The following is a 27,302-nucleotide window of genomic DNA, read 5'->3' on the forward strand; positions in this document are numbered from 1 at the left end:
CTCAGCCCCGCCCCCGCTCGCGGGGCCGCTTCGAAGAAACGCCCACTCGGCTCTTCCCCCTTCTGATTCGTCAAAGCGCCGTGAGCAGAGCGCAACGTGATTGGCCGACGGCGCAGTCACTCAGAGTCCCGACGGCAGGCTCAGCGTCGGCTGGGCTCGATCGCAGTTTGACGCCGCCGTTGCGGATGCGTACGAGTGCGCGCCAGTACGCGCTCGCGAGACTGGGGTGGGGGGGGGGCGGTGCGCGGCCCGGCCGTTAGGCAGTCGGCGAGCGGCGCATGCTGGCTGGGGCCGGTTCCCCGCCCCGCCGCAGCCTGTCACGTGACGGGATTCAGTGGTTACAGCCGAAGCGAGCGCCTTCTGGCCGCCCCTACCCCTCGCGCGCCGCCCGGCGGTGGCCGTTTCGCTTTCATTTCCCGGAGGCCGAAGGCGAGCGGTGGCGGCGCGGAGCGGCCTGCAGTGCCACCCCCATTCCCCCCCCCCCCCGCCCCGCCCCGCGCGGCCCCACCCCCGCGGGCTCACGGTGAACTGAGATTCCCCTTCCCCTCCCCCGGCCGGCACACGCACACCACACCTTTGCCTCTTCTTCCTTCTCCTCCTCCGGGTCTGGGAGAGAGAGAAAGAGAAAAGCAAAGGAAGAGGTGCTGAGCCTGGGCCTCCCGCACCGCGCCGCCGCGCACAACATGGAGGAGCTGGTGGTGGAGGTGCGCGGCTCCAACGGGGCCTTTTACAAGGTACCGGGCGCTCGGGCTGGGCCGGGCCTCAGGGGAGGGAGCGGGGCTCGGGACGGGAGGAAGAGGAGGAGGCGACGGAGGCGGCGGCGGCTCCTCCCCGCGTGGAGGGAGAGTGGGGCCCTGGGGCAGGAGGGAGGAGTGGGGGCCGCGGCGGGGCCATCGCTGCGCCCGGGAGGCGGGAGGCGCCGCCGGGGAGATGCGGCCCCGGGGCCGAGAGCTCTGTGGGCAACGGAGGGAGGGAAGGCCCCGGCCGCGGAGGAGGCCTCGGGCCTTCGCCCATTGTGGGAAGGGGAGGCCCTGGCGCTGCTGGGGCGGAGGAGGAGGGCCGGGGCCTTCGTCTCTGGGCGCTGAAGCGAGGATCAGGGCCGGGGATGGGGCGTTAATTGTTAAATCCTTAGCTTTTGTCGCTACTTAAGGAAAGTCTTTCTCGCTCTCCAGGTTCCCGGGAGAGCCGCACTGCTGGTGCACGGCGTTTAAGGCGGGGGAGGAGAGGGGTGCTTGTTCCATAGACGTTCATGATCAGAGCTGTTGTCAGTTATTTTTCTTAATCCCACGGCTGGGGACGTTGCATATTAACATTAAGAAGAGTGTTGCTTGACCAAATACGTTTGCTGAGCTGCTCTATGCGTCTTATTATCAATGGCACCACTTACTGAAACTACTGAACAGCGTTCCATGTTTGTTTCCAAGTCTGTGTGCTGAATAAAGCCATCACTGATTCTTCAATACACATATTGAGCTCTTAATTTTTTCCGTTAATACTGGAAACTGGCGTGGCTTTGCTTGTGTTAGGGTATATTGATTAACATATTATTGGGTGCAAGGTATGGTTCTACCCCCTTCACTGAAAACTCAAGTTTGAGCGTGGTGAATGTGGGCCTACTATCATTGTCACGTACACCTGTGTACAAACATACCAGAAGCACCCCTCAATCTTTTGCTGCGAGTTTACCGTTCTTTAAATGTTGTATTATTTTAAAATGTAGACGTTGTTATTGTGCAGCATCAAATATTTATGTTAGTAAGGAAAGAAGAGGTAGAATTTCACACTGATGTTAATGTGGTAGGGCAGACTGGTACCAAATGATACAGGTCCAACACTCTTGACTTGAGTTTTTTTTTTTCCATGGAGACAATTTAAAAGCTTATTTCTAAAATACGTTTGTTTCTCCTCATTCCGGAGGAGTTTAAAATAAAGAAAAAAGGAAAGTATGGAAGAAGTCTGGAAGTTTGGTACGCAGATGTACGCTGTGGGTTTGCAATGTTGAAGTCCGAGTCCTGGATCTGAATATCATTTCCTGTAGTGAAGTTGTTTAGTGCTTTGAAAAATCAGCTTTAAGTTTGTGGGTTTTTTTTAAGGTACAGTATGTACATAGGAAAAAACACAGGCATAAATACGTTACTTAAGAGAGAAGCTCTAATGAGGCTTTCCTCAAATCCTGTGACAGTATTTACACAGTAGTGCACAGTAGATGATACTAAAAATGATACTGTGCATTCTTTAATAACTAGTGTTAAAAGCCACCAGGGAGAGTATAAAACATCTGTAAACTTTTTGGAAGTCGCATGTAGTTCTAATATTGTTATGCTCTTTGTCCCCTCTCCTCCAAAATGTGTGCACGCTTCTGATTGTAGCTCAGGTAATAATTATAGATAGGCATATACTCCCAGCAGTTTATTGCTTACATGTAGCTCAGTGTATCTGAGTTATGACATGGGCGTTGCTTCCAAATTGCAGGTTATGTTTGCCTTTTAACTTTTAGAAATTCAAATAGAGGAATTTTTTTCTCCCCTCCTTAATCTGTAAGGATTGGTTGGGAGGGATTGAAGAGCAAAAAGGACCCTATAATAAATGAAAATGGTCAAATTATCTAAGGGAACTTAAATGGGACGTGTAGGTTTATTACACTTCACCTGTATTTTCTGTCTGGATGGAGCATTACATTTAAGATAAACAGAGCAACAGATGATTTTTTTTCATTTTATTTACTTATTTAGGGGGGAACAAGCCATCTCATGCAGTAATGGTCAATGTAGACCAGCAATTTTCCTCTAGCCTAAATTGCTGGTGTTTTATTTACTGATCTTTCACATATCATAATGTTTGGGTGTCACACTTCTATGAAGTAATTTATCTGAATGTTTTCTTTCTTTTGAGTTTCGTGCTTGTCTTGCAGATCTGGGATTTGATTGTAAACCAGATTGATTGATCCGCCATAACAAGAAGTGCGGTGATGTTAAGTGTGGACGTAATTGCAAGATTCATTTTCTTCCTGTATATGAAGTTTCTTTAAGCAGTCTCCTTTTACAACAATAACAGAAAGCATATCTAAAGGAAATTTTTTTTAATACCATCTCATGGTTTACTGATACTTAGTGATAGTTTCTTTGGCTTGAAATCATTCTTATGATCTTCATTATTGCATTTAAGTGTTTTGGCAAAAAAAAAAGCAACCCTGCTTCTATGAGGATGTTGAGGGAAGGAATATGAGGCTGCTGGAGTCATGGACAGGTGGGGTGGTACAAATCAGTGCCTTATTTCTCCTTGAGGCTTTCATAGACTCTCTAAAGACCATATGAATTAAAGTCCATCAGCGTGTTCTGATTTTGAGTGTTTCCAGCAACATCTTGATCTTGAAAGTAAAAAATGGGTGCCTAATTGTCACCTGCACTCTACTGAGAGACGTAAACTAGGCTGTGGGACTTGATCCAGAATGCATGCTGAGATATGTCTAAATGGGTAATGTTCCATGTGTAACATAGGAGTTGATTTTGGTACTTTGGTAGGTGGAGTATGTATTCAGAATGTGGAAGTTTTGAATTCAAGTTTCTTACTGGTCAGGTTCATTGTTCCACAAGAGTTCTTGAATGCATCATTTTGATAGCTGGATACTAATTCTTTCAAGGAGTAATGATTTAATTATGTGAAGAATGCTTCACCATTCCATGAACTTTTTCTTCCCGTATGACTTATTTCATGGAAAGTATCGTGAAGTAGATAAGCATAATTTAGGAATAATCAGTAATTTAGTGCCTGAAAATGCTTTGTCATGACTTCATACATTGCTTGGCTCGGAATCCCTGGGAATAAAAGATTAAATACCTTTATTTACTTTTAAGGCTATTCCAACAGCCAGGGCTGTGTATCTTAAGGAGACGGAACTGCCCTTTAGCAGCTCAGTTAAATAGCTAAACTGTGGAGGTGCATGCTGCTAGGGTACGTTGTTTCACATCACGTTGGTTCATGTAGGTATAATAATCGAAGGTTTTCACATTCTTATTGTCAGACAGTCTATTGTCCAGTCTTTCCAGTGTTAGCTCTAGATATTATTTCCTTTGAAAAGAGATCATTTTAGCATGGGATTTATTTATTTCTTTTTCCTTTCTCCAGTTTGGGAGTAATTATTTGTTGTAATCTCTGCTGGCAATAGGAAGCATCCTGTTGGAGGCAGCATACCGTTAACAAGCATCTTTGTTCTCTTTGTTCATTGACGGTCCTTCTGAGGATGATAGTCTGTACTATTTTTTTCTGATTCAGTTTTCATTTCTGTGACTTTTCTTCTTTTCCTGGTCTGCCTTTTTGTTTGGTGTGCCTTTTCTCTAATGTGATTTGCCCTTCCTTATGACTCTTTCCTTGCAACAGGTACAAAATGTTACAGAACTGTTAGGCAGGTGTAGATATTGGTCTGTATAAATGTAAGTCTTTTGTCTTCGAGAACATATTTTTGCTTATTTTCACTTCTTAAAATTATTATTTTCCATTATTAAAATGGTTGATTGTGTTTCTATTTGATGAAAGGGTTAGGAGGGACAACAACAAAAACACTTAATGACAGCTAGAGCCTCTGTTCATTCCTTTGAAGTGTCCGTCATGCCATTTAGTGCATAAATAAGTATATAGGTGTCTCCAGTAATTCTCACTGTCTATTTAGTAGTTCATGAAGCATGGAGAAAAATCCTAATGATTAATGTGACTGAAAGTGAAATCTGGTATAGGAAACGTGCCACGATTTGACTTTTCATATCAGAGAAGAACAAGTAGGCCCAGCCTCTGTAAAACTTGCTTCTGTTTACAGAAATAAAAGCACAACTTACAGTGATGTGAATTTCTTTGTATGTACTCTAATTTGATGGCACTGCAGTTGGTGACATCGTAGCTGCTGTAGTCACAGCATCCTATTTCCTTATTTTAGTTCTGTCTAGTTTCTCTGTGTTTTCAGAGCTTCTTTTGTGTGTTCATATTTGCCAGTGTTCTATCTCTTCTTGGGTGTGCATTTCAAGTCCACATATGTGCACCTTTAAGTTTGAGTTTCCATGCCCAATTTGGACTTCCTATTTCCAGAAAGACCAAGGATTGCTTACTGTGCTTCTAATAGCAGTCTGTGTGAAATCAGTACCTATCCTCTGCCCTCAGTGACATCTGGATTGGCTTATCCTGTTGTAGTGAATTTGGCTTGTGATGATGATCTGTTGCTTCCTTTCAGCATTATGTGTAGTTTTCTGTGGTATGTGTAATAAAAAATACAGCGGTGTTAAGCGTTGCTTTCAGCTTTCCTAGTGCTTTAATGATTAAGTTGATTTTTATTTTTTACAGCTACTTACAAAACTCGATGTTTCAAAACATTACAGTTTGTAATTAGAAATGCACAGGTGCTTAAGTGTATGAACTTAGTGCTTCAATTTTACTTAATATGGGTCTATTTAACTTGTTATACCTGTGGAGAATAGACATAATGCTGTAGTATAGGCTGTAAAAAGTGATCTGATCAAAGTATCAGATTTTTGTTTTTGATGTCACAAGATTGGAACTGCAGAAGAAGAAAAAACAACTTTCGGTAGAATTAAGAAACTGTATGTTTAGGCTCTTAATATATTTTGTCTGATTGTTATCTAAGCATAAAGCTCATAGAAGTAGACTGAGGTATTGTGTATGTTGTCTATTTGAATTGAGGTGTTTGCTAGGAATTTTATGTTTGTAAGATCAGCAAGGCTAGAAATCAAAGGGTGAATAAGTAACATCAGTGGTTTTGGCCAGGCTGGAGGAAAAAGCAGATATTCAGTCTGTTTCTGTGGTTGACTCCTCTGAAGTCAGTGAAACATCTTTACTGATGCTACTTGTTTATGGTCAAAAATTCTTGATTAAGGCACGTTCAGATTTCTGGGCTGAGACCAAAGCAGTGTTGAAGTGCCTTCGTAGTAGCTGGAAAGTGAGAAAGCGCTATAATAATTAATTTGTAAACCTTTGCACATTATTGAGATCATCTTCAGCCTAACGAAGCTCACCCTTCTTTTATCGTGTGACAGACAGTAACTAGCTCTTCAGTCTTTAAACCAGGACATGATGTTAAATTGAAAACAAAGATTGCCCATAGTTAAATACACTTTCAATTAGCTCTTTGCTTTACATTTTCCAGATTTTTATAAGTGGGAGACTGTTTAAAGGTGCTAGATCAGTCTTCAGTTTGATAACTTACATTTGTGTTGCTATCTAGTGTGTTTATTGATGGTAGATTGCCAAATCTAGTTGCTTATGTTGCTGTAGTCGGGAGCTTCTAGTCAAGATGATTTGGATGTTAGGAGCTGTCAGGCCTGAATATGAGAATTTCTTTAAACTACTGCGCTCATGCATTTTTCTGCCATGATCCATACTCTTCAATGGAGTGATTTTTTGGAGCATTGTTAATGACTAGAGGAGGGATGACTTCTCCGAAAGGATCATTCATCTTTCTTTAGCAGAAACAATCTTTGCTGTTTTGTGCATGTGATAATGACGTATCAACAAGTTATTTCTCAGGATGTAGTATTTATGATGTTACTCTTAACTGTTTTCTTCACGGCTGTTCTTGGTAGCGTTTCTGTTGGATTCCCTTTATAAAATAACTTTCATATACTCAAATATTTCTAATAATACTAAGTCCCGTCTTTTCTGTGGTGTTAAGAAGTCATAGCAAACACTCAGCAGTTTTATTTCAGGTATTAAAGGCATCAATTTCTGTTCTATCCATAAGAATAGGCGATTCAGAGCTGCTCATGGCAAACATTTTGGGCAAAATGTGGAAAAAAACTTTGAAGTTGATCTGTATAGTGTTGCAGATCAAATCAGGACTACCACAGTATCTATGAAATGCATGTTTTTTTTAGTTTTCTTGCAAAAGAGGCAGCAATATAAAACAGTACATAAATGTTCGACCGGGAGTTCTTTTGCCTTTTTATATAAATAGTATTTTTGTTGTATTGTCAACATGATGCAGAGATACAGTTCTAGACACACTTTGTTTTATATTATTAAAAAATACAAACTGTGTTTGCCACTCCTTTGGAAAGGATATCTTTGAATTCCAAAATAAATATCTAAATGCTCTTAGAGCCTGACGGCATCCTTTGGATGCTAGCAATAGAAAACTTTTCAGAATGTCTATTCTTATGGTTTTGTGAGAGATGAGCAAGATATAAAACAATTTTTGCTCTTGTTGTCACTTTGCTTTGGCTTCTGTTTGAGATGGCATTGTTTTCAGGTTATTAACTAGCATTCTACTTCTTTGTTGTAGTGAATGTCTCTAATGACAGTTGTGAATATCTACTGCTTACTTTAATTGTAATCAGTTATTGGAGCTCCATATTGGTCATTAGGTACTGCTTTTGTTTGATTTTTGTGAGATCCTGCTGCAATTTAGCAGATGCCTGAGAATCCTTCATGAAAGAATTGCTGGTGGATTTATTTATTTTTTTAACCTCTTAGGTGCCATACCTAACAGAATCTTAACACTCTTTTAAGACGTGTGTTATTCTTCTGTTGGCAACTTGAAAAGTGGAGAGAAAGAAAGAAATGTGCTCCAGTTCATTAATTACAACTTACAGGAAGGTTGCTGTTAAGTTATTTTCAGTTTACTGGGAATTTGTTCATCTACTGGGGTGCACCTCCGTTGGTAGAATTAACTTGTGTAATCTCTCTTGTTCTTGGACTTTCGTCCATCTCTACTTTGCAAGGGTGTGAGAAGCTTGGACAAATGCTGGTGAAGTGCTCAGCACGTTGCTAGTGCCCATCTATTTCAGTAACTTTTAAAGGTATTTTTGAAAAGAAACAAACAATGCATTATTTTCCACCTTCATTGCTATGCTCCCTCTGTTTGAGGCTATGAAAAATATCTTTCCTAGTGAATCCCTAAGTTTTTTTAAACTAGAATATCATGGTGTGCGGTGCATGGGGGAGTTTGAGCATAGAGCTGAGAAATGATCAAGGGTCATTGAGTTCAGTAGCGTAAGTGGAAAAAAGCACCCTCTAGGCTTATAGACTTAACTCTGTGTGCTGCTTCATGGTTGTGTGGGAGACTTAGCACAGCTGCTATTCATTGCCCAGAAGAAAACAAGGAAGGCTGCAGGGCATTTTGCTTAAGTTTATATGTTAAGGATGCTGAGTGTGTGAATGAAAATTGTGCTAGAATGGCTGTGTGTGATTTTTGGTGGATCAATATTCAGGTTTACCTTGTGGTGAAACAGGTGGGATTTTTTAAATATTTTTTTAAAGAGTAATTATGTTTAATTTCTAAACTGTAGTTTTCTTGTCAGAAAGTACAAAGTGATAACTATAACTCAAGTTTAAGACATTGGATTTCATATCTCATACTTCAAAATGATTTTGTCATTTGTTAGTTACCTCTTCTGTTATTTCTAAGAAGCAGAAAGGCTGTGTGTAATCCTTGGACGTTCTGTCTGTCTGCCTGTTTACAGGCATGAATTCAGGAGGTTACCAGCTTTCAGTGCGTGTTTTATATTAGTCTACTACAAAATGTAAGAGGTTGACTCAAAAACATATTTACATCCTGAATAATATTTGTGGAAGGAAAGCATTTGAGGAAAGACTGTTTTTTAAAAGTATCTGTAGACATGCTGTAAAAGTACCTCTTTTTTTTCTTCACAGGCATTTGTAAAGGATGTACATGAAGATTCAATAACAGTTGCATTTGAAAACAAGTAAGTATATTCCTGTTACATCTGCAAATACAGAGTTAAGAGAGTTTCTGTCTTGAATTTGATGAACCTAAATAGCACTTTTGATGATGGAGAGTGGCATCCTTTAGACAGTGTGTGCTTCTGATGTTACGTTTTAGAATTAGGGGATTAACTACTACATACGTTTTGTCTGTGTTTTCAATTGTTTAAGTATTTTAAAGTACAAAACCAGGGGAAGGTGAATGTTCTGGAAATTATGTTATTGGACTTACATAATAGCAACCGGTGTTTAAGTAAGCGGTGATACCATGACTGCTTCTATCTTATTTGAATATTTTATTTTAGATTTTCCCAATTGCTTTATTACAGAATTTGTTTTATAGATGGTGATGAATGCCAGTTTCCCACGCTTAAATATTTTACCATGATTTAGTGGCACAGCAAGTTAGCCTTCTGTTACATTGTTTAGCTTAGATTTTGTTTCCTTCAGGAAGGAAAACCAAGGTGGGGTGTGTGTGTGTGTGTGTATATATATATATATATATATACTATATATAAGTATATATATATATATACACTTATATGTGTGTGTGTGTGTATATATATACACACTATAACGATATACTTTATATAGTATATATATACTATAACTATATAAAGTATAATAGTATATATATTATATATGTGTGTAAAGTATATAGTTATAGTGTATATATATAGTATATATATATATATAGTGTATACTATAACTATATACTTTTGGGAAAAAAACAACAACAACAACAAAACTTTCCTTAAGATTCGTAAATAATCTTAAAATTCAAAGTGAATTCAGACATAATCTGGGTTATTTCCTTATAAGCTAAAGATGGAAGAGACTGATTTTGAAGTAAAAGTTCAAAAGTGTTAAGAATTTTTTTAACCTGAATTTTTGATGTTGGGGATAAAACCTGTAGCTATAAATTCTAAAAAACAACTGGAAGGTTTCAGAACAGTACAGGTGGGAGCAAGATTTTGATATACGTACACAAAAGTTCTGCAAAACTGAAAAAAGGTGAAATGAATGAATTTATGTCTTAAAAAGAAAGTGAAAGTGTTTAGGTCATTCACTGTATTTTTATTCCTAGCTGGCAACCAGAGAGACAAATACCATTCCATGATGTGAGGTTTCCACCACCTGCAGGCTATAATAAAGACATAAATGAAAGTGATGAAGTGGAGGTATGTATATTCCATTAACAAAATACGTTTTTGAGAAGTGAGAGAACTTGGGGTGAAAGTGTCAGCCAAGCCAGTGGAAGGCTTGTCTCCATATTATGTTGCAACTCTTTTGATTCAAAATACAACATAGAAAATGATGTCAAACTTACACTCAAAAGGTATTTTTGACAGTATGACAGTATCACTATGTGCACACTGATTTACAAAAGAGATCAGATTTTCTTTGAGCATGGATCCTTTGTCAGAACTCGGTGATTTGGATATGCAATGTTAACTTGGACTACTTTTAACTACATTTAGGCTTTTAGTGTGTGTGTATTAATGTGTATATAGGTAAGTTAATATAATGTCTATTTGTTAGCGAAACTTTGAACTGAATGAAAAAAATGTGCGTTCTGTATATAGGTTGCTCCAAAGGTAATGCCTTCTATTTATTTCCATGGAAACTACAACAGTTACAAAGAGCACAATAGCAGAATCACAGAACTGTAGGGGCAGAATATCTCTAGTGATCAAGTCCAACCCTGCTGCCAAAGCAGGCTCTCTAGACCAGGTTGCACAAGTAGGCATCCAGGTGGGTCTTGATCATCTCCACAGAAGGAGACTCCACAACCTCTCTGGGCAACCTGTTCCAGCGCTCCATCACCCTTACTGTGAAGAAGTTCTTGCACACATTTGTGCAGAACTTTGTATACTTCACTTTGTCACACTTTACATTTCCACTTGTCCTGTCACTGTGCACTACTTAGAAAAGTCTAGCCTCCTCCCTTTGTCACTCAAACCTTAGATATTTATTGATCAGATCCCCTCTGGGTCATCTTTTCTCAAGGCTGGACAGACCTGGGTCGCTCAGTTTTTCCTGAGGTGCTCCAGGCCCTTTATCATCTTTTTGGCCCTCTGCTGGACACTACTTAACAGAGCAAATTCTCAGTTGCAAAACACAATTTTTCAACATAGTCAGGCACCATTAGCGTTTTTGCCAGCAGTGAACAACAGCTGAGCTCGAAAAAATCCACAGAAGCAAATGTCACCTGATAAATGTCAGTGGGTTATGTTTTTTCTGCATGGAGGAGTTCATTTCCATACCTTTGCTTCATACACTCCATTCTGTCAGGCTGCCTCTCAGCTGCCATCTGTCACATGGTGACAAAATCCAACAGGATATGGACAGGAAGGCTCATCCTCTACTGTCATATCACCAGCTTCCATCTCTGATGTCAAAGTAGCAGGCATTACCTTCTGAGCAGCCTTCATACTATTCCTGCAAAATACAAGTAAACATAAATATATATATGTAAACACCTCTGTAAAGCTAGCAGGAGCCTGGATTTAGTTGAACATGTTCTTGTGACTTCAACATTTTATTAAGCAATAATAAGTTTTCTACTATTTATAAAAAGTAAGAACTTGGAGTGTTTAATAGCATGTGAGCAAAACTTCTGATTTGAAAAATAAGAAAATGTAAAAAAAATAAATTAATGTAGTTACAGCCAGTATCATGTATGTATTGAAATAGTAAAGATCTGTCTTCCTGTCATCCTCCCCACACTTTGGAACTGCATACAGGTAAGAAGCACTGTACAACATACAGAAGGCTGGTTTTTCTTTATTTTTCCTGTACACAGACTGAAACAACAATTGCTGGTAGATCTCTATGATCTTATATAAGTAGTTTTATATCCTACTTACATCTGCAATAGTTATTTTGGCTGTTAACGTTCGTGCTATTTAGTTCTTAGAGTGGAGACTGTAAGTACTAATGTGCTGTGCTGGTCTTCACATCTTTTGCAGAGCTGATGGTAATACTAATCTGTATCAGCTTTTTGGGCTACAACTGTATAATGCGTGTGTTTTGTTCAGGTTTATTCCAGGGCAAATGAAAAAGAACCCTGCTGCTGGTGGTTGGCTAAAGTGAGAATGATAAAGGGTGAGGTAGGAATATGCATATAATATATACTTATTTAAAGTTTTTCTTGTATTGCTTTCATTTGTATCGATGTAAAGTGACTTTAATATTTCTCCCTTCAATTTCAAAAAACAACTTGACTAGGATAGTTGCAATTACCATTAACTTCAATCAAGAAGAGTTCGGTTTTAGTTTTTGAGTTAACAAAAGTGCCTCTAACTTGATAGTGTAATTCTTACTCTTGTAATAAAACATGTCTCGGATGATTTTATTATTTTTATATCAGTTTTATGTAATAGAATATGCAGCCTGTGATGCTACGTACAACGAAATTGTCACAATTGAGCGTTTGAGATCTGTGAACCCTAACAAACCCGCAACAAAAGATACTTTCCATAAAATCAAACTGGAAGTACCTGAGGATTTAAGGCAAATGTAAGTGCAAGTATTTCTTTACAAACTGTTTCAAAACATGGGTAACTTCTTGAGCTTGAGGAAAGAAGGAATAAAAATGCTTCTTACTGCTTTAAAGTAATTTTTAAAATATTTATTTAAAAATATAGCAGGTACAAACGTGAATATGATCATAGCTCAAAAATATTAAAGGTGATCTTTAAAGCGTAATATAGATCTGCTGGATTTAAGGCTTGTGTGCAGAACAGCAATAAGATTTTTATTGCCATTTGTTTTCTTACAACTGTTCAGTTACGCTTAAATTAATGTAAATCCATTCCCTGTTATCTTCATTGATAATTTGTAAATGCTCAGGATTTCATTGATGGACTATTTGACAATGTCAAAGTTGGTATTTAATGACAATAAAAGACATACTGTTGGGCATAAGATTTTCCGATGATGGTTCTGCAAGTAGTTGTGCAATGATTAAAACTTCCTATTGTGCAGTGCAGAAACAACTGTTTTTTCCCAGAACACAGACATCTTTTTTTCTGAATATAAGTCTAAAATCCAGATTAATAGTGATTCCCCTCTTTAGCTTCAGAATTAGTTATTTTTTGAGATGTATATTATTGCCCCGTTATGATATAAGTTATAAGTTCAGATTAGACTTGGAATTGTGGAAGTCAGTGTTACAGTAAACAAGTTCACTAAGTAGTGAGTAGATAGAAGTCTGGAGAAGCCAGTATTGTGTGAGATGAGCATGGAGTTGTTATAATGCAGTAGTTACAGTGAAATCACATGCCACACTAGTGCATAGTGTGTTTGAGATTTTATACTTGCTGGATGTAATGATTTTAGCTTTTTTAACATGAAGCTAAAAAACTTGATTCTATTCATGAAGAGAAACAAAACCAAAACAAGCAAAGTAGATTATGTCTAAATGAAATAGTACCTTCATTGGAAGGGAAGACTTGGATATAGATAGATAAATGGGTTTAAGATTCTTTGTATTGAGAAAAGAATATTTTAGGCTCTTAATGCAGCAGTCTTATTATTTTAACTTAGTAGCATTTTATTTTTAGGTGTGCCAAAGAGTCTGCACATAAGGACTTCAAAAAGGCAGTTGGAGCTTTTTCTGTAATATATGATTCCGAAAACCATCAGCTTATTATTTTAGTAAGTATGAACATCTAACCATGCCAAATGCAATACTTACTTTGAAAATTTCTTACATAAACATTGTTTTCCTTTTTAATAATTTAGTCAATCAATGATGTAACAACGAAGCGGGCGAATATGCTGATTGATATGCACTTTCGAAGTCTTCGTACCAAGTTATCCCTGATTTTGAGAAATGAAGAAGCTAGCAAACAACTGGAGGTATGGATGTTTTTTTTCTCTGAAGTAATTTTAGATTTAAAAATAATTCCCAAACACTTGATGGCTGATAGGACTTGAATGGGAGAGGAGAATAATTATTATTTACTGATACAGTAGGTAATAAGTTTATAGTTAGGTGGTCTGTTCTTACGAGTATTCATTTTTATACGGTCTCATACCTAGTCCTTCCCATCAAGCAGGATTTTCTGTTACTAAATAAGAATATATATAATTTTTCAAACTATGAAGTGTGTGTATACGTGTGTATATGCACATACTTCATAGTATGAGCCATAAAATGATCAGTCTAATGACACAGTGCATTGCACTAGATAGTGCCATGTTTGATAGCTTCAATTTACTGTTTTTAAAAGTAATTGGAGTGAGCGTGGCTTGAAACTATGATAGTCTAGAACAGGATCTTGTGAAAGAAACATAGTGGCAGTGGAATCAGGGACAGGTACTAGGGGATGGCAGCTGGATGTAAACCAGCACTGTGCCCTCACAGCCAATAGGATCCTGGGTGCATCCAGAACAGCGTGGCCAGGAGAGCAAGGGAGAGGATTTGCACCTCTGTTCTGTGCTCCGAGACCTCACCCATCCATATGGGGAGTGCTCAGTACAGGAGAGATGTGGACCTGTTGAATCAGCAGAAATGATCCAAGGGATGAACACCTCCCTGCAATGACATGGTAAAGGATCTGGGGCTTTTCAGTCTGGAGAAGAGAATGCTCCAGGGAAACTTGGGAGCAGCCTGTCAGCATCTAAAGAGAGGCTGTAAGAAAGGAGGGGCAGGGCTTGTTGCCATAGAACAAGAAGAAATGGTTTCCAGCTAAAAGAGAGGAGATTCAGATTGGATATAAGGAAGAAAATTTTTAAAATAATGCTGGTGAGGCACTGGAAGAGGTTGCCCCCAGAGAAGTGGTGGAAGCCCCGTCAGGCTTTGAGCACCTGATGTAGCTATCGATGTCCTTGTTAGATGCAGGGGAGTTGGACTAGATGGCCTTTAAAGGTCCCTTCTAACTCGAAAGATTCTATGAAAATGAGAGGTGGATCTATAGGAGGGGGTGAGACTGTTGTCAGTATGTACAAATGGATTGGTTTGTCTCTAGATAAAATTATCTTAGAGCAGATAAGACTTCTGATATTTCTGCAACTGGAGAGTGGGTGTTGACTGGCAAGAAGTTTGACTCATCCATAGGAGGGGGGGAAGGAATAGGAAATTAGAGGATGTTTAGAATTAACCTATCTTTGTATATTTTTCTCCCATCTACGAATCAGAAAAATATAGCAGCATTTCCTAAAACTTCTTTTTAGATTCATCAGCAAGAACTAGAAGAGTGATAAAACTTTGAGCAGTAGGTTGTATATGGATGTATACCAACTTCGTTGTTTTTAAGCCAGATTTCATTATTCCCCACCCCGCTCCCCAGAAAGGATTAGATCTGCTGTGGTTTCATCCCTTCGTGGGATGTGGTGTGGTAGTTCAAACCTCTTGTATCCAGAAGGTGTTACAACTGCTTACAGGAAGAGTTTCTGTTACTCTTGTTAGTCTCTTGATTTCTGTATTTGAGAACTGTAAGCCAACATAGTTTAGATCTTAATATTCTCAAGACCAAGAAGGAAACAGTTTCTTCTCGTTGATTTTTCCTTCTCGAACACTCCCACTGTAGTTTTTCAGTCATTCATTTTTGTCTTCTTCCAGAACTGGCAATCATGTGGGCAATTTACCTCATGAAATGCAGAGTATTATTTCAGAGGTGGGAAGAACAGCAGCCTTTTCAAAGCTCTTTCTCTGTGTCCCCACAGAGGTGTGCACCAGCAACTGCTGTCATTAATTCCCATCCCTAACTAATCTGGGATTCTTGCTTTTATTCTAATCATGAATCTTTTTTCTGCTGTGAAAGGCTGAAGAATTTTGTTCAATTCTGCTTAGAAAGTCTTTTTTCTACCTGCATCATACTTTAGTGAAGGTTATTGTGTGATAAATATCTATGATTATGATTAATATGATAGAAGTTGGCTGATATTTGTCATGTTTCTGTTAATAACTATAAAGACAATTTCAGCCAAACTCAAAAATTTCAGGTAGTAAAAAATTTCTGTTGAAAAGCTAATTGACATATAAATATATAAATATATAAATTGCACATATCCACGTGCTGAACAAATATTTAGTGAATGGAGTTGGCTTTATTACAATATTATTTATGGTTCATTGTTTCGATCAAATAAACTCCATTCTGTGCCGTAGACCTTTGAATGTCTGCTACTGTATTTTTCTATTGTAGCTCAGAGTAGGAAAAGTAAAACAGCTATTATGACTACACTAGCTTCTCTTACTTTTCCTTTTCTCATTGTATTGATCTGTCTAATTGCTACAGCTATAAATATCTGGATTCCTTTCAGAGTTCTAGACAACTTGCATCACGATTCCATGAACAATTTGTTGTTCGTGAAGACTTAATGGGTTTGGCTATTGGCACTCATGGTGCTAATATTCAGCAAGCCAGAAAAGTTCCTGGAGTGACTGCCATTGATCTTGATGAAGATACCTGCACATTCCATATTTACGGAGAGGTAGGATCCCTTCTTTAACCCTTCAAATGATAAGAATTATATAAAACAAACACTTTGGGAAAACCCATCTCATTTCTCTTACATACCCTTTGTGTTTTAGGATCAAGATGCAGTGAAAAAGGCAAGAAGTTACCTTGAGTTTGCTGAAGATGTCATACAAGTCCCAAGAAATTTAGTAGGTATGTTAGTCCTGGAGACTGGTATTGAAGAAAAATGCCTTCCGAGGTTTTTAATGTTTAGAACTGAGGCAGGGTAAGAAAAAGTTATCTGTCAGCAGTTCTTAGGTGATAGAAAGCCTTGTTGTTTTTTTTTATGGCTTTTTTTTGTCATACCCCTGTTCTGTTAATATTTTTCAGTCCTTCCTAAGGAATTACCTGTTGGTTTGCAGTTCAGAGATGCCTTAATACAAAGTAGAGTAGTTTCTTGCTTAAGCCAAAGAATTGAATTATTTCCTTCAAAGATGCTGAGGTATTTTTTCAGCTGTACAACAGATAAGTAATTCTTGCACTGTCTTGTATTTTTCTCCTGTGCTTTTCTTTGTTTAGAAGCGGCACTGTAGGATAAACTGAAGGCCTGGTTAAGGTACTTGAAGATCAAGAAAACACTCCAAAGTTAATAGTGACTTAGATTATCAAATACCTTGTGAGAGTCCGCTGGAGTGCATGTGGCCCTCGTTATGTGCGGGATATGTGGAAGTTCTTTTATTGAGTTTTATTGCTACAAAGAGGAAGAATACTGTGAACTCTAGTGTACCTCATATGGAGCAGTTTATGGAAGCCTGTGTTGAAGCAGTGGAAAATTCTGCAGAGGGACAAGTGCTTTTAATTGCTCAGCTCTGGAGTTGTTTTAGAGCAGTAGCTTTAGGGTAGGCTCTTCATCCCACTCCCTCTTGTTACCTCTAAGGGGACAAGTGAAATGGTAGGCTGCTGTTGTTACTTTAATTGGAAATTTATTTTGTCTATTTTCTGCTTAAAACCCTGCATTTCCTTCTGGTTTTGGCAGCATTTTACTTTTAGTCTGCTTCTTGGCCTAGGTTCCTTAAACATATAATTGGACCAACCTTATCTCATATCCAGAATAGTGCTTGCTCACTTGTTAATTTCTAGTAGTTTGGCAGAAAACAAATGAGTTTGGATTATGAAGACAAAACCCTTTTACTACGTTACTGGAATCGTTACGTTTTCCTTAGATAAAATAAAAACTCAGCATCTGTTCTCTCTACATAATTATCCTTTAAAAAATTTCAAACAGAACTAAAAGTTTTTGTTGCCTTTCTAAAAGGTTTCATAGAAATCAGTAACCTAAAATGTAGGTTACGAAGTGAACTGTATGTATACATAATTTTTAATGAGTTTCATGTATGTTGCTGAATTCTACTTAACATTTGTTTTTAAGAAATACATTTTTCTATCATTTAATGTTCGTTTTTGTATTTGGTTCACTTGGATTTTTTTTTTTTTGAATTTACCACCAAGGTTTTTTTTGTTTCGTTTATTAGGAACCAGTTACTCCAAAGATGTAATGGAATAAGTTACTCAAAAGAAGCTTTTGATTGTCAGAACAACCCTTGTGTTCAAGGAAGAACTTAGTAGCTTTTTTTTTTTCTTCGCGTTTTGTACAAATATTTAGGGTTTAAAATTTCACGGTTTAAAAAACAAACACGGAAGTGAAAAATTAGTTTAGCTTTGAATAATAGGTGCAATGTTGTTTGTGATTAAAAGAAAAGCTTAATTTGTTCTCCAGGGGTTAATTGTATCAGCTGTTATGCACTCGATAATTACTGCCTTTATTTCAGTGATGTCCTGTTTAAAAAAATAAGAAATAAACTTCCTTACTTTTTAGGTTTTTCAGCAGTCATAAGGTTCTGTGTTCCTGTTAAATATGTTGTGGAGTATTAAGTATTGACAAGTTCTTTCACTGTTAACTAAATGGTTTTGTTTAATAACAGTATAATAGTACTCTCAATCTTTGGGGGAAATTGAATGTTTTATATGTCCTTTTTGTAGGGAAAGTAATTGGAAAAAATGGAAAACTGATTCAGGAGATAGTGGACAAATCTGGTGTTGTAAGAGTGAGAATTGAGGCTGAAAATGATAAAAATATTCCACAAGAAGAGGTATCTTTTCATTTAATGTGATTTCTTTGTGCTATCTGATGGTTGTATTCTGCCCAGTGATAAAATAGATTCTTCCTTTTATCTTCGTAATGGTAAAGTGAAGTTCTGATTATAATGTGGGTGTTGTTTTTTTTCTCCTGAGGTCAAAGCGCGACAGGAAAGAGTTGGTCCTTGTAAACTTATTTTTATGTCATATTTGGAAAGAGTATGTACTAATCTTTCAAGATTTAGACACAAATACTGCAGGCTTGATTTTTTTTGTGTGTGTGAAGAACAGTAGCCTGGTTTCTAAATCTGAATACAGTATTGGGTTCTTTTTTCTTAAGAATGAAGCAGTCAGGATTTTACCATAAATCTTGTTTGCAATTTCATAACTTGCATAATTTTATATCGGGACTTCTAATCATGTATATTATGTTTGTCTCTAAATTTCCTAAGTCCAAATGTTGCTCAGAATTCACTTCAGAAGCTAGGTGGAAGACTCTGCTTTTGCTTCAAAGTTAGAAATAAGGTTCAGTGAATAAACACTGAATTTTCTGTAGGGCTGAAATTGCTTGACATTACTACTGGCTCAAATTGTTACGAGTTGTCATTCATACACATGGGTTCCTTGCCTAAAAGTGGTAATGGGCATCTGGTTTTTCCTTAAGCTGTTTTTTGAATCAATTGTCTTTAATCTGATACTGTAACGAGGTTAATGCCCATTCAGTTGTGTTTTGTTTTTTTTTATATATTAAAAAAACAAGCAAACTTCATCAATTATTAAATACTTCTACCTCAGATAATATATTTCAGTTGAATGTGCTTGTGGCTAAAGGAAAATAAAAATCTAGTGTTAGTGTTGAAGCTTCCTAGAATAAAAGAATTGCCTTAAGTTATTTTTCCTTGCAGTGTATTTAGTGCAGATGTGTAAAACCTAACGGGTCATTTGCTCATTTTAAAAAATAAAAATAAAAAAAACAATAGAAAATATTACAGGTTTATCACTGTCACTTTCAGGGAGCCTCAGCAAGTTGTGAATGTATTTATTGTTTGATTTTTCAAGTGTGTCTTCAGTTGCTCTCAGTTGAAGGAGCATGGGGCACAAAAGCAAATCTCCTTGTTAAATGCAGTTAACAACTGTGTGCATTGTGGAAGTTAAGTGCGTGCTTAAAGGTTGTGATGAGATAACCTAGTGATTATTTATTTATTCAATTATCTATAAGTTCAGTTAGGGTAGTCAAGTTCTGTCTGCACTGGCTTAGGTTTCAGTGTCTTGAGTCTTTACAAGACTTAATTCGACTTTTGCAGTTCACAGTGAAGCTTGTACTACTCTGAGGCTGCATCTCATAGCCTCAAGTAGTTTAAATCTAGCTCATGTTTGTGTGGGCAGTAGTTAGAACTTTTGAGTTGCTACATGGACCTATTTCAGGGTTTGATGTTGTGGTGTGGAAATTTTCCTTGTATCTGCTAAAGTTTAGCTGTTTTCAGTGCTCGGGGCCCTGTTTAGGCAGATCTCAACTTCAACTCTGGCTCTATATTTTGCAGGTATCTAGTGAATCACTTAAAATACTTCAGAGGTAACAGGCATATAAGTTAGTAATTTTTGCTTGATGTACTGACTTGTTTTCCTATTACCAATTGAGAGATCATTAAGAAAGATAAGTTCGACTGTATGGCAGCGTTAATTTTTTAAAAGCTGAAAGTCTTTTTTATTGACCTTCTGCATAAAAATAGCTGTGTGAGTGCAAACATGATCAACAAAGGTGATTATTAGTTATGAAAGAAGGGGAGAAATATGGTATGTTCTAATATTTCATTTGATATGGGAAAAAAACGTAGACATTGTCTAAGATTTTTTTTTTTAAGCAAGATTAGGTCACTAAGAATTTTTTAAGCAAGATTAGGTCACTAAGAATTTAGTCTAGATGATCTAGTCAGTATGAAATTTAAATACATTGTTGTCTTATTTCTGAATTTACACTTATCCATATTGTAAACATTGTTTTTTGGTTTATAAAAATGTTAGATTCTCTTTGATACTTCATGGTTAATCAGTAAACATAGGATTAATGTTACTGTGCTACTGTGTTTTAGGGAATGGTACCATTTGTATTTGTGGGAACCAAGGATAGCATCACTAATGCAACTGTTCTTCTGGATTATCATCTTAATTATTTAAAGGTGAGGATAAAGCTGCTTTTCTGCCACTGTAGTTTGTCTAACAGTACTTAAGATAACAGGTAAAATCTGTTCAGGCCCCAAAGGCTTTTAAAAAAATTGATATATCCAGTCAATTTTAGAAGGCTTATTGTAAATGCCACGGTGTTTGTTCAGTCTTGGTTTGGTTTTTGGCTTATTTTTTCAAAGAATCAACTGTCAGAAGTGGGGAGTAAAAAAAACAGGGTTTTTTTTTTAGAATGCACAATACAATGGAATAAGAAGCAACAGAAAAATCAATCTCAAAAAAAGGGGATATTTTACACATAAGGAAGAGAGAAATCCCATTTCTGTAAATATTGAAGGGGCTCGCCGATGTCCTAATTGGCGTAGGTGACCCTCAAAGATGCCTTCCAAGCTCAGCTGCTCTCTGGTGGAGGTGAAACTTTTTTGGCTTTCATAAATAGGTTTTTCACTTAAAACAAACAACAACAAAAACAAAAAACACAGAGCAAAAAGAGGAAAAAAAAACAAATGAGAAAGAACAAAGGTTGCTACCAGCTACTGGTATTAACTAGACAACTTCTCAATGTATAACAGAAGTGCTTTCTAAATGTATTGCTGTCAGTAGCTCCTGTTTGTGTTATGTCTGTACTGCATGTACAGACTTTCTGTGTCTGAGTTACAGCACTTTGTGCTCTATGCTTTGATGCTTTCTTACTTCCCTGGCATTATTCATTATAGTTAGGTAGAATTAACAACAATGTAATGTTTAGGCATTTACATGAAACCATGCTAATACATTATAATTGTTTAATTTTCGTATTTATTATATGCAAGAATAGGAAGCTTGTGTTGAAATCTCATCTTAAGAAGTTTACACCATGCTGTTGTTGGGACACTATGATTGGATATTACTGTATTCAAAAATAAAATAATGTAAACTTCACTGTTTATTTAACATCATTTTCATAAAGGAACTATAACTATACAACAGATTTTTCTCAAAGTATTAAATAGATTATCAGCAGAAACACTTTTGTGTTTTTTTTTTCCTGATAAATGCAAGTGGATCATCACATGTGGTTACATCTGACTTTGTTATGCTTGTGTTTCTACAGGAGGTGGACCAGCTACGTTTGGAAAGATTGCAAATTGATGAGCAGCTTCGACAGATTGGAGCTACCTCTAGGCCACCACCAAATCGTACGGATAAAGAAAAAGGGTATATAACTGATGATGGTCCAGGACTTGGAAGAGGTAGTCGACCTTACAGAAACAGAGGGCATAGCAGACGTGGTCCAGGCTACGCTTCGGGTAGGTAACTAGAAGTGTGCTTATAGTTTTAATAGTAGCCAATTAGATATTGCTTTCTTGAATCCTGTTCTATTAGTAGTTAACACTTTAGAAATGCAAGTGTTCAATGAGAAATTCAATTCATATTAAGTAATAAGATTTGAAGACTCTTCAGAGCTTTTTTGCTCAAGAAAATATTCTGAAGTAAAATTTACTGCTAATATTTTCACATAGCTTCTGTCTCTTGAGAGCGCATGTATGTATAAACTGTTTAGGGCAAAGTTTGTTATTTTATCTGTATTTTAAACCTTTCTTAGTAGGCCTTGCTTTTCCTTTTACCCTGTAAAGAGCTAGTTTTGCATAAGTACAAAGAAAATTAGAAAATATGTTGCATGTAGATCAGTTTACAAAAGTGCTTACCTTATATTAATTTGAATTTGTTTTTTACCAGAAAAGCATAGTCAAGAAAATAAGATTGTTCTTTTGAAGTTTAAGTTATCAATGGATAGTTTTGAGATCCTGCTTCTTCGGGGCTGGTTATAACCTCAGTATTCAGAAAAAAGGCCAGCTGATGCTTGTCCTGACTGAAAGGCCTGTATGAGCTTGGTTAAGACAGTTCTGGCATACATTCAGTGTAGTCGGAGACCAGTGTTTTTCTGTTCAAGTAGAGAAATTATGATTTTTGTTTTTAAAAGAGGTCACTTGGCTAAGAACTGTTATATGAAGGGAAAATTGGGATAAATAATGAAACTATCAGCAAAGGTGATCTATTAGCTACAAAAATTATGGAATGGACGTTATTTTCTATCTGATACATTTCTAGACTTTTATTTTTTCTTCTCTCTTTTAATAAAAGAGTCTTGGGTGTGAGCTGAGACAGGACAAGTTAAATTCAGGAATTTAGTTTCTTTTAAATTTGACTAGACTTACTGCATCTGCGCAAGCAGACCCAATAATTGGTACGGCTATTAAAAACCAAGTAACTATGAAAGTGCACAATTTAAAACGATGTGTACTTCTAACTTATTGAAAATACCTGTATTGACTTTTTGGAGAAGTATAGCTGTGTTAGAGATTGGAAAACAGTTTTCAACAATTTTGGAATTCTTAACATTTTCAAGTGCACGTGGATTATTTGTTTTGTTGTCATATTGAGCTACACTGGCACACTTCGGATTTTTTTTTATCCTTTTGATAGGAACTAATTCTGAAGCATCAAATGCTTCTGAAACGGAATCTGATCACAGAGATGAACTTAGTGATTGGTCATTAGCCCAAGCAGAAGAGGAACGAGACAACTACCTTCGCAGAGGAGATGGGCGAAGACGTGGAGGTGGTGCAAGAGGGCAAGGAGGGAGGGGTCGTGGAGGATTCAAAGGTAAATCTAGGCTTAATTTTGGAGGTCAGTCTTAAGCAAAGTTCTCTCCGCCTCTTGTTTCATGTAATGTACTTCAATGTCCTAGCCTTTCCAGAAGCCCTCTTCTGAATTCTCTCCACTTTGTCAGTCTCCTTAAACCGGACACTTTACTTAGTATGTGTACTGAATATTGAGCAGAGGGGAAATCCCTTCTTTTGACCTGCTGAATACACATAGTAACATGACTCATTATTCAGTTAGCTGTCACTGCTGTGACAACATGCTTATGTCTGTTTGAGTTGTTGTCCAGCAGACCGCCGTGGCCCTTTCTGTGGAGCTGCTGTATAGGCAGTCTGTCTACAACAAATAGTGTTGGATGGAATTAGTCTGTTAACGCTGTGTGACTTCAAGTTCATCTCTAATGTTAATGGGTTTCCAGTCAGCTCACTGAGGTCCTTATAATTGCCAGCCCTAACCCCCAAGGTTAAGCCGCTGCCCAGAGTTTGATGTCGTTTGAAGACTTGCTGAGAAGGCATTCCGAGGTCCTTTCATGCTTTCTATAACAAGTTCCTTCCCTATGTGAGTTAGTTGTGATTACATTTCATTATAATTTGCTCTCCTAACATGCATCTTGACTCAAGCTTGTGGGTTATGTTGTTGCTTACAGAGGTCAAGAAACCAAATTCTGTTTTGAAAATGCATGTAGAATTGTATCTTAGAATCTTACACTTTCCTATAATTCATATTCCCATCTTATATAATCCCACTGCGTGGAAACCAAATACAAGTTTGGAATCTACATGTTGAATGGAAAAGACCGGACAAAAGTAAAATGGGTGAACTCATTGGAGTTATATTTTCTTTACTAATGTGAATTTTTTCATTGTACTTAAGTAATAATTCTACAACTTTGCATATCTTTTGAAATGCTTTTTCAAGTTATGGATACTGCTTAACTTAACAAGATTTTTTTTATTAAAAGAAGTAATGCAGTATTTAGAAAGGTATTACAGAAACTACAAGTATGTTAGATCTTACTAAAGTTGATTGTGTCTTTCTGCACTGTGGCTGATCATTTTGTAAGACATCTCCATTTTCTTTCAGGAGATGGTCTTCTTAAACTGTACTGTTCGGTGATGACGTTTTGTCTATGATTTACCACCTGAGAAAGTGTTCTGTGTTGCTTCTTCAGTCATACTTAGAGAGCTATTGCTGTTTTATCAAGGGTTGTGTTATTTTTTTTAGTGTTCTTTGGGATGGAAACTTTGAAGTAATCACCTGTAATACTCGTGAATTTTTAAAGTAAAATGCTACATCCTTACTGAAAAATATAGTTAATTCTTTTTGCAGGAAATGATGAGCAGTCGCGAACAGATAACCGTCAGCGTAATTCAAGGGATGCAAAAGGGAGAACAGCAGATGGATCTCTACTGGTAATTTTTATCTTATTAGACCTATGCACTGTTTAAAATTTCATAAGCGTTATATATTAAGAGTAGATTCTTCAGAACAGTAGCTGACACAGTAGCCTTGTGGTTCCTTATTTTCTAATTGCTTTTACAAGAATAGCAGTGTTCTGTATTTTTTAGCATACGTGCTCCTTGATACATCAAGGTGCAGCTACCTAATGTGGAAGCTATGTGTCTTTTTGTTTGTTACCAGTTTCTGAAAGTGCTAAGTGGCACTGTTTGATTTTTAGCTCAGACTGACCACAAATTGACTGATAGTTTAGAGCTTATTTCCTGAGCTTAGTTTTCCCTTGGATTACAACTCTGTTCCTGAGCCATGAGGTTTTATTAGGCAGCCTTATTGTATTAATTATAATTATTAGCCTATAATTCTTCATTTTTCTTTGTTGAGGCATTGTCTAGTGTTGTTTTTCTTTTCAACACAAGCAGTGTAACTGAGGAAAAAGATTACTTAATGCTTTAAGTAAACAGGTACGTCTATTGCAGCCGTAATCTCCAGAGAAGTTAAGAATGCAAATGAAGAAGTAGTTCTAGTCACATATTGAAAAGACTTATTAGATTTTTATAAAGATACTAGTGCAGTTTTTCAAATACGTTTCATTGGGCAAAGTTAATTCAAGCTGATATTTATTTTATGTCTATACTTGAAGTTTCCCCAAACGGAAACTTTTCTCACATTGTGTGAGACTTGCCGACATTAAACCATCTCCTACTCCATAGGATGAGTTACACTGGGAGGAAAAAAATGAGTAGCTGCCACCTTTTGCATGGTGTTACTGGGAGTTCTGATGAGATTGAGAAGATTCTTTTTGGTGAATTAGCAATTAACTTTATAGTTAATATGCTGTTACCTACTTTAAGTAGGTAAAGGAGGATGAAGTAAATGAAGGCACATGTTGATACTGAAGAAAGAAAATCATCGTAGTCATTTTTTTCTGTTGCTCTGAGATTTAGATGTAGTATTTGGTACTAAGTTAGTACTGAAGTATGCTTGAAAGCTGACAAATCAAATCATGAAACCTTGTATTTTAAGTAATAAGCTAGAAATAGTACTAAGGAATTACCTCCTACACGTAAGAAACTTTTAGTGCTTATTTGAATGTTTATAAAATGTGGCTATTTGCAACAGGCACATAGGTCTTTTTGGTGGATTAAGTGAGATTTTTCAGGTTCAAAAGGTGCATGGGTAGATGACTTTTTTTAGTGTTGATACTATTTCATGAGTTTTCTAGGATTGTTTTTTTCAAAATGCTTCTATACAGCTAGAATCTTGAATTATTAGAAGTGAAATGAGTTACATGCACTGTGAGGTCTTCCAACTTCTTGAACATAAACTTCTTTTCTTCCAGTCTCAAGGAGACGTGAGTACAAGGAACATCTTTCAAAGGCTAGGTAGTCCTAGGTAGTCTAGAGTGTGAGGACTTTTGCATTTGTGGGTGGCTTTTTTGTGTGTGTGTGTTTCAAAGAACGTGGCTTTTTCAGTCATATGGTGCCTGTTTCAGCTAGTTGCCTTAAGGATCTGGCACTACTTTTCTTCTGACTTTAATAAACTCCTGACTCCTTCCTGGCTGCAAAGGTAGCAAATGTCAGGGGTAGATAAAAGGAGGAGAATGCTTTATATAACTTTGACTTGTTCCAGATCAGAATTGACTGCAATAATGAAAGGAGTGTTCACACTAAAACATTACAGAATACCTCCAGTGAAGGCAGCCGGCTGCGCACAGGTAAAGAACGTAATCAGAAGAAAGAGAAAGCGGACAACGCAGATGGTCAACAGCCGCTGGTGAATGGAGTACCCTAAACTGCATAAGTCTGAAGTCATATTTCCTATACTGTTTCAGTAATTCCTATTCCACGTTAGAGAAACTTGTTAGGCCAAAGACAAATAGTAGGCAAGATGGCGCAGGGCATGAAATGAACATATGTTCTCTGTTAGCCTTTTTTTAACATCAACAGTATGCAGTTGTTTTCAGAATAAAAAGTTATTAAAATATTTGCATAAAAAAATATCTGAGTTTCCGAAAATCGCTTTCAAGTACATATTGCACTTCAAACAATTAAAGAATCTTTTTTGTTTGTTTTAAAAATACTGAGCTGTGCATTGGTAAACTTTCTGTTCAGTTGTACCATTTTAACGCACTGGGTCAAAATCACTGCTCAATTTCAATTCTCAGAATAAATAGTGTTTGCAGTAATCAAATTGGCTTCTGTTTTCAATTTAACTTACAAGTTCTTCATGAAATGCTATGTCGTTTTATGTCCTGTGTCAGTTCACGTTCCGGTCCACCTTTTTCAGTATTTTAGTGGACCCTGAAAATACATGTGATGTAACAGTTGTCATTTTCATTAGCAAAAAAAGTTGTATGATCTGTGCCTTTTTTATATCTTGGCAGGTAGGAATAATATATTTGGATGCAGAATTCAGGGAAGATGAGTTGGTAACACTAAATGTAAAATATATGTAGCAATCCTTGTCAGATGTTAGTACTTTATAGACAAGTGCATGCTTTCCATAATTTTTTCCTTACATAAACATTGGGTTAGGCAGTTATAAGAATAGGAAATTTATTTTGCACTGAAGATTTGGCGAGTAGTGTTACTGAAAAAGGGGTTGTAACTTTTTTTCTTTGTAGGCAGTATAGATTTTTAAAAAATAAAAACCTAAAAAAAAAAAAAAACACAAAAAAACACAAAAACAAAAACTTTCCATTGTGGAGAACTTAAAGGAAAAAAAAATAAATGAGAAAAAGAAGCA

The 27,302-nt window shown here is 37.1% G+C and overlaps 1 protein-coding gene across 2 annotated transcripts; it reads left to right on the forward strand.

Annotated features, from left to right (window-relative positions):
- Positions 1-491: 491 nt before the first annotated feature.
- On the forward strand, positions 492-27,243 carry FMR1 (fragile X messenger ribonucleoprotein 1). 2 transcript variants are annotated; one of them, XM_072334666.1, is made up of 15 exons: positions 492-734; positions 8,653-8,705; positions 9,812-9,905; positions 11,766-11,837; positions 12,098-12,246; positions 13,293-13,386; positions 13,474-13,590; positions 16,000-16,170; positions 16,271-16,349; positions 18,177-18,286; positions 20,363-20,449; positions 21,547-21,742; positions 22,920-23,099; positions 24,429-24,511; positions 26,187-27,243. In XM_072334666.1, the coding sequence occupies exons 1-15, from the start codon at positions 684-686 to the stop codon at positions 26,346-26,348; spliced, it is 1,698 nt and encodes a 565-aa protein (XP_072190767.1). In that variant the 5' UTR covers positions 492-683; the 3' UTR covers positions 26,349-27,243. The 2 variants fall into 2 exon arrangements, with proteins under 2 accessions (XP_072190767.1, XP_072190768.1); XM_072334667.1 differs by having other exon boundaries at positions 26,238-27,243.
- Positions 27,244-27,302: the final 59 nt, after the last annotated feature.

Source organism: Excalfactoria chinensis, chromosome 4 (genome assembly GCF_039878825.1).
Source record: "Excalfactoria chinensis isolate bCotChi1 chromosome 4, bCotChi1.hap2, whole genome shotgun sequence".
Taxonomy (NCBI): domain Eukaryota; kingdom Metazoa; phylum Chordata; class Aves; order Galliformes; family Phasianidae; genus Excalfactoria; species Excalfactoria chinensis.

What these genes read in the sequence shown, in the direction of transcription:
- FMR1 (XM_072334666.1), top strand. Translation starts at nt 684, where the DNA reads ATGGAGGAGCTGGTGGTGGAGGTGCGCGGCTCCAACGGGGCCTTTTAC. An exon ending in CATTCCATATTTACGGAGAG is followed by an intron (nt 16,171 to 16,270) that starts GTAGGATCCCTT and finishes TTTGTGTTTTAG; the next exon opens with GATCAAGATGCAGTGAAAAA. An exon ending in TGGTCCAGGCTACGCTTCGG is followed by an intron (nt 21,743 to 22,919) that starts GTAGGTAACTAG and finishes TCCTTTTGATAG; the next exon opens with GAACTAATTCTGAAGCATCA.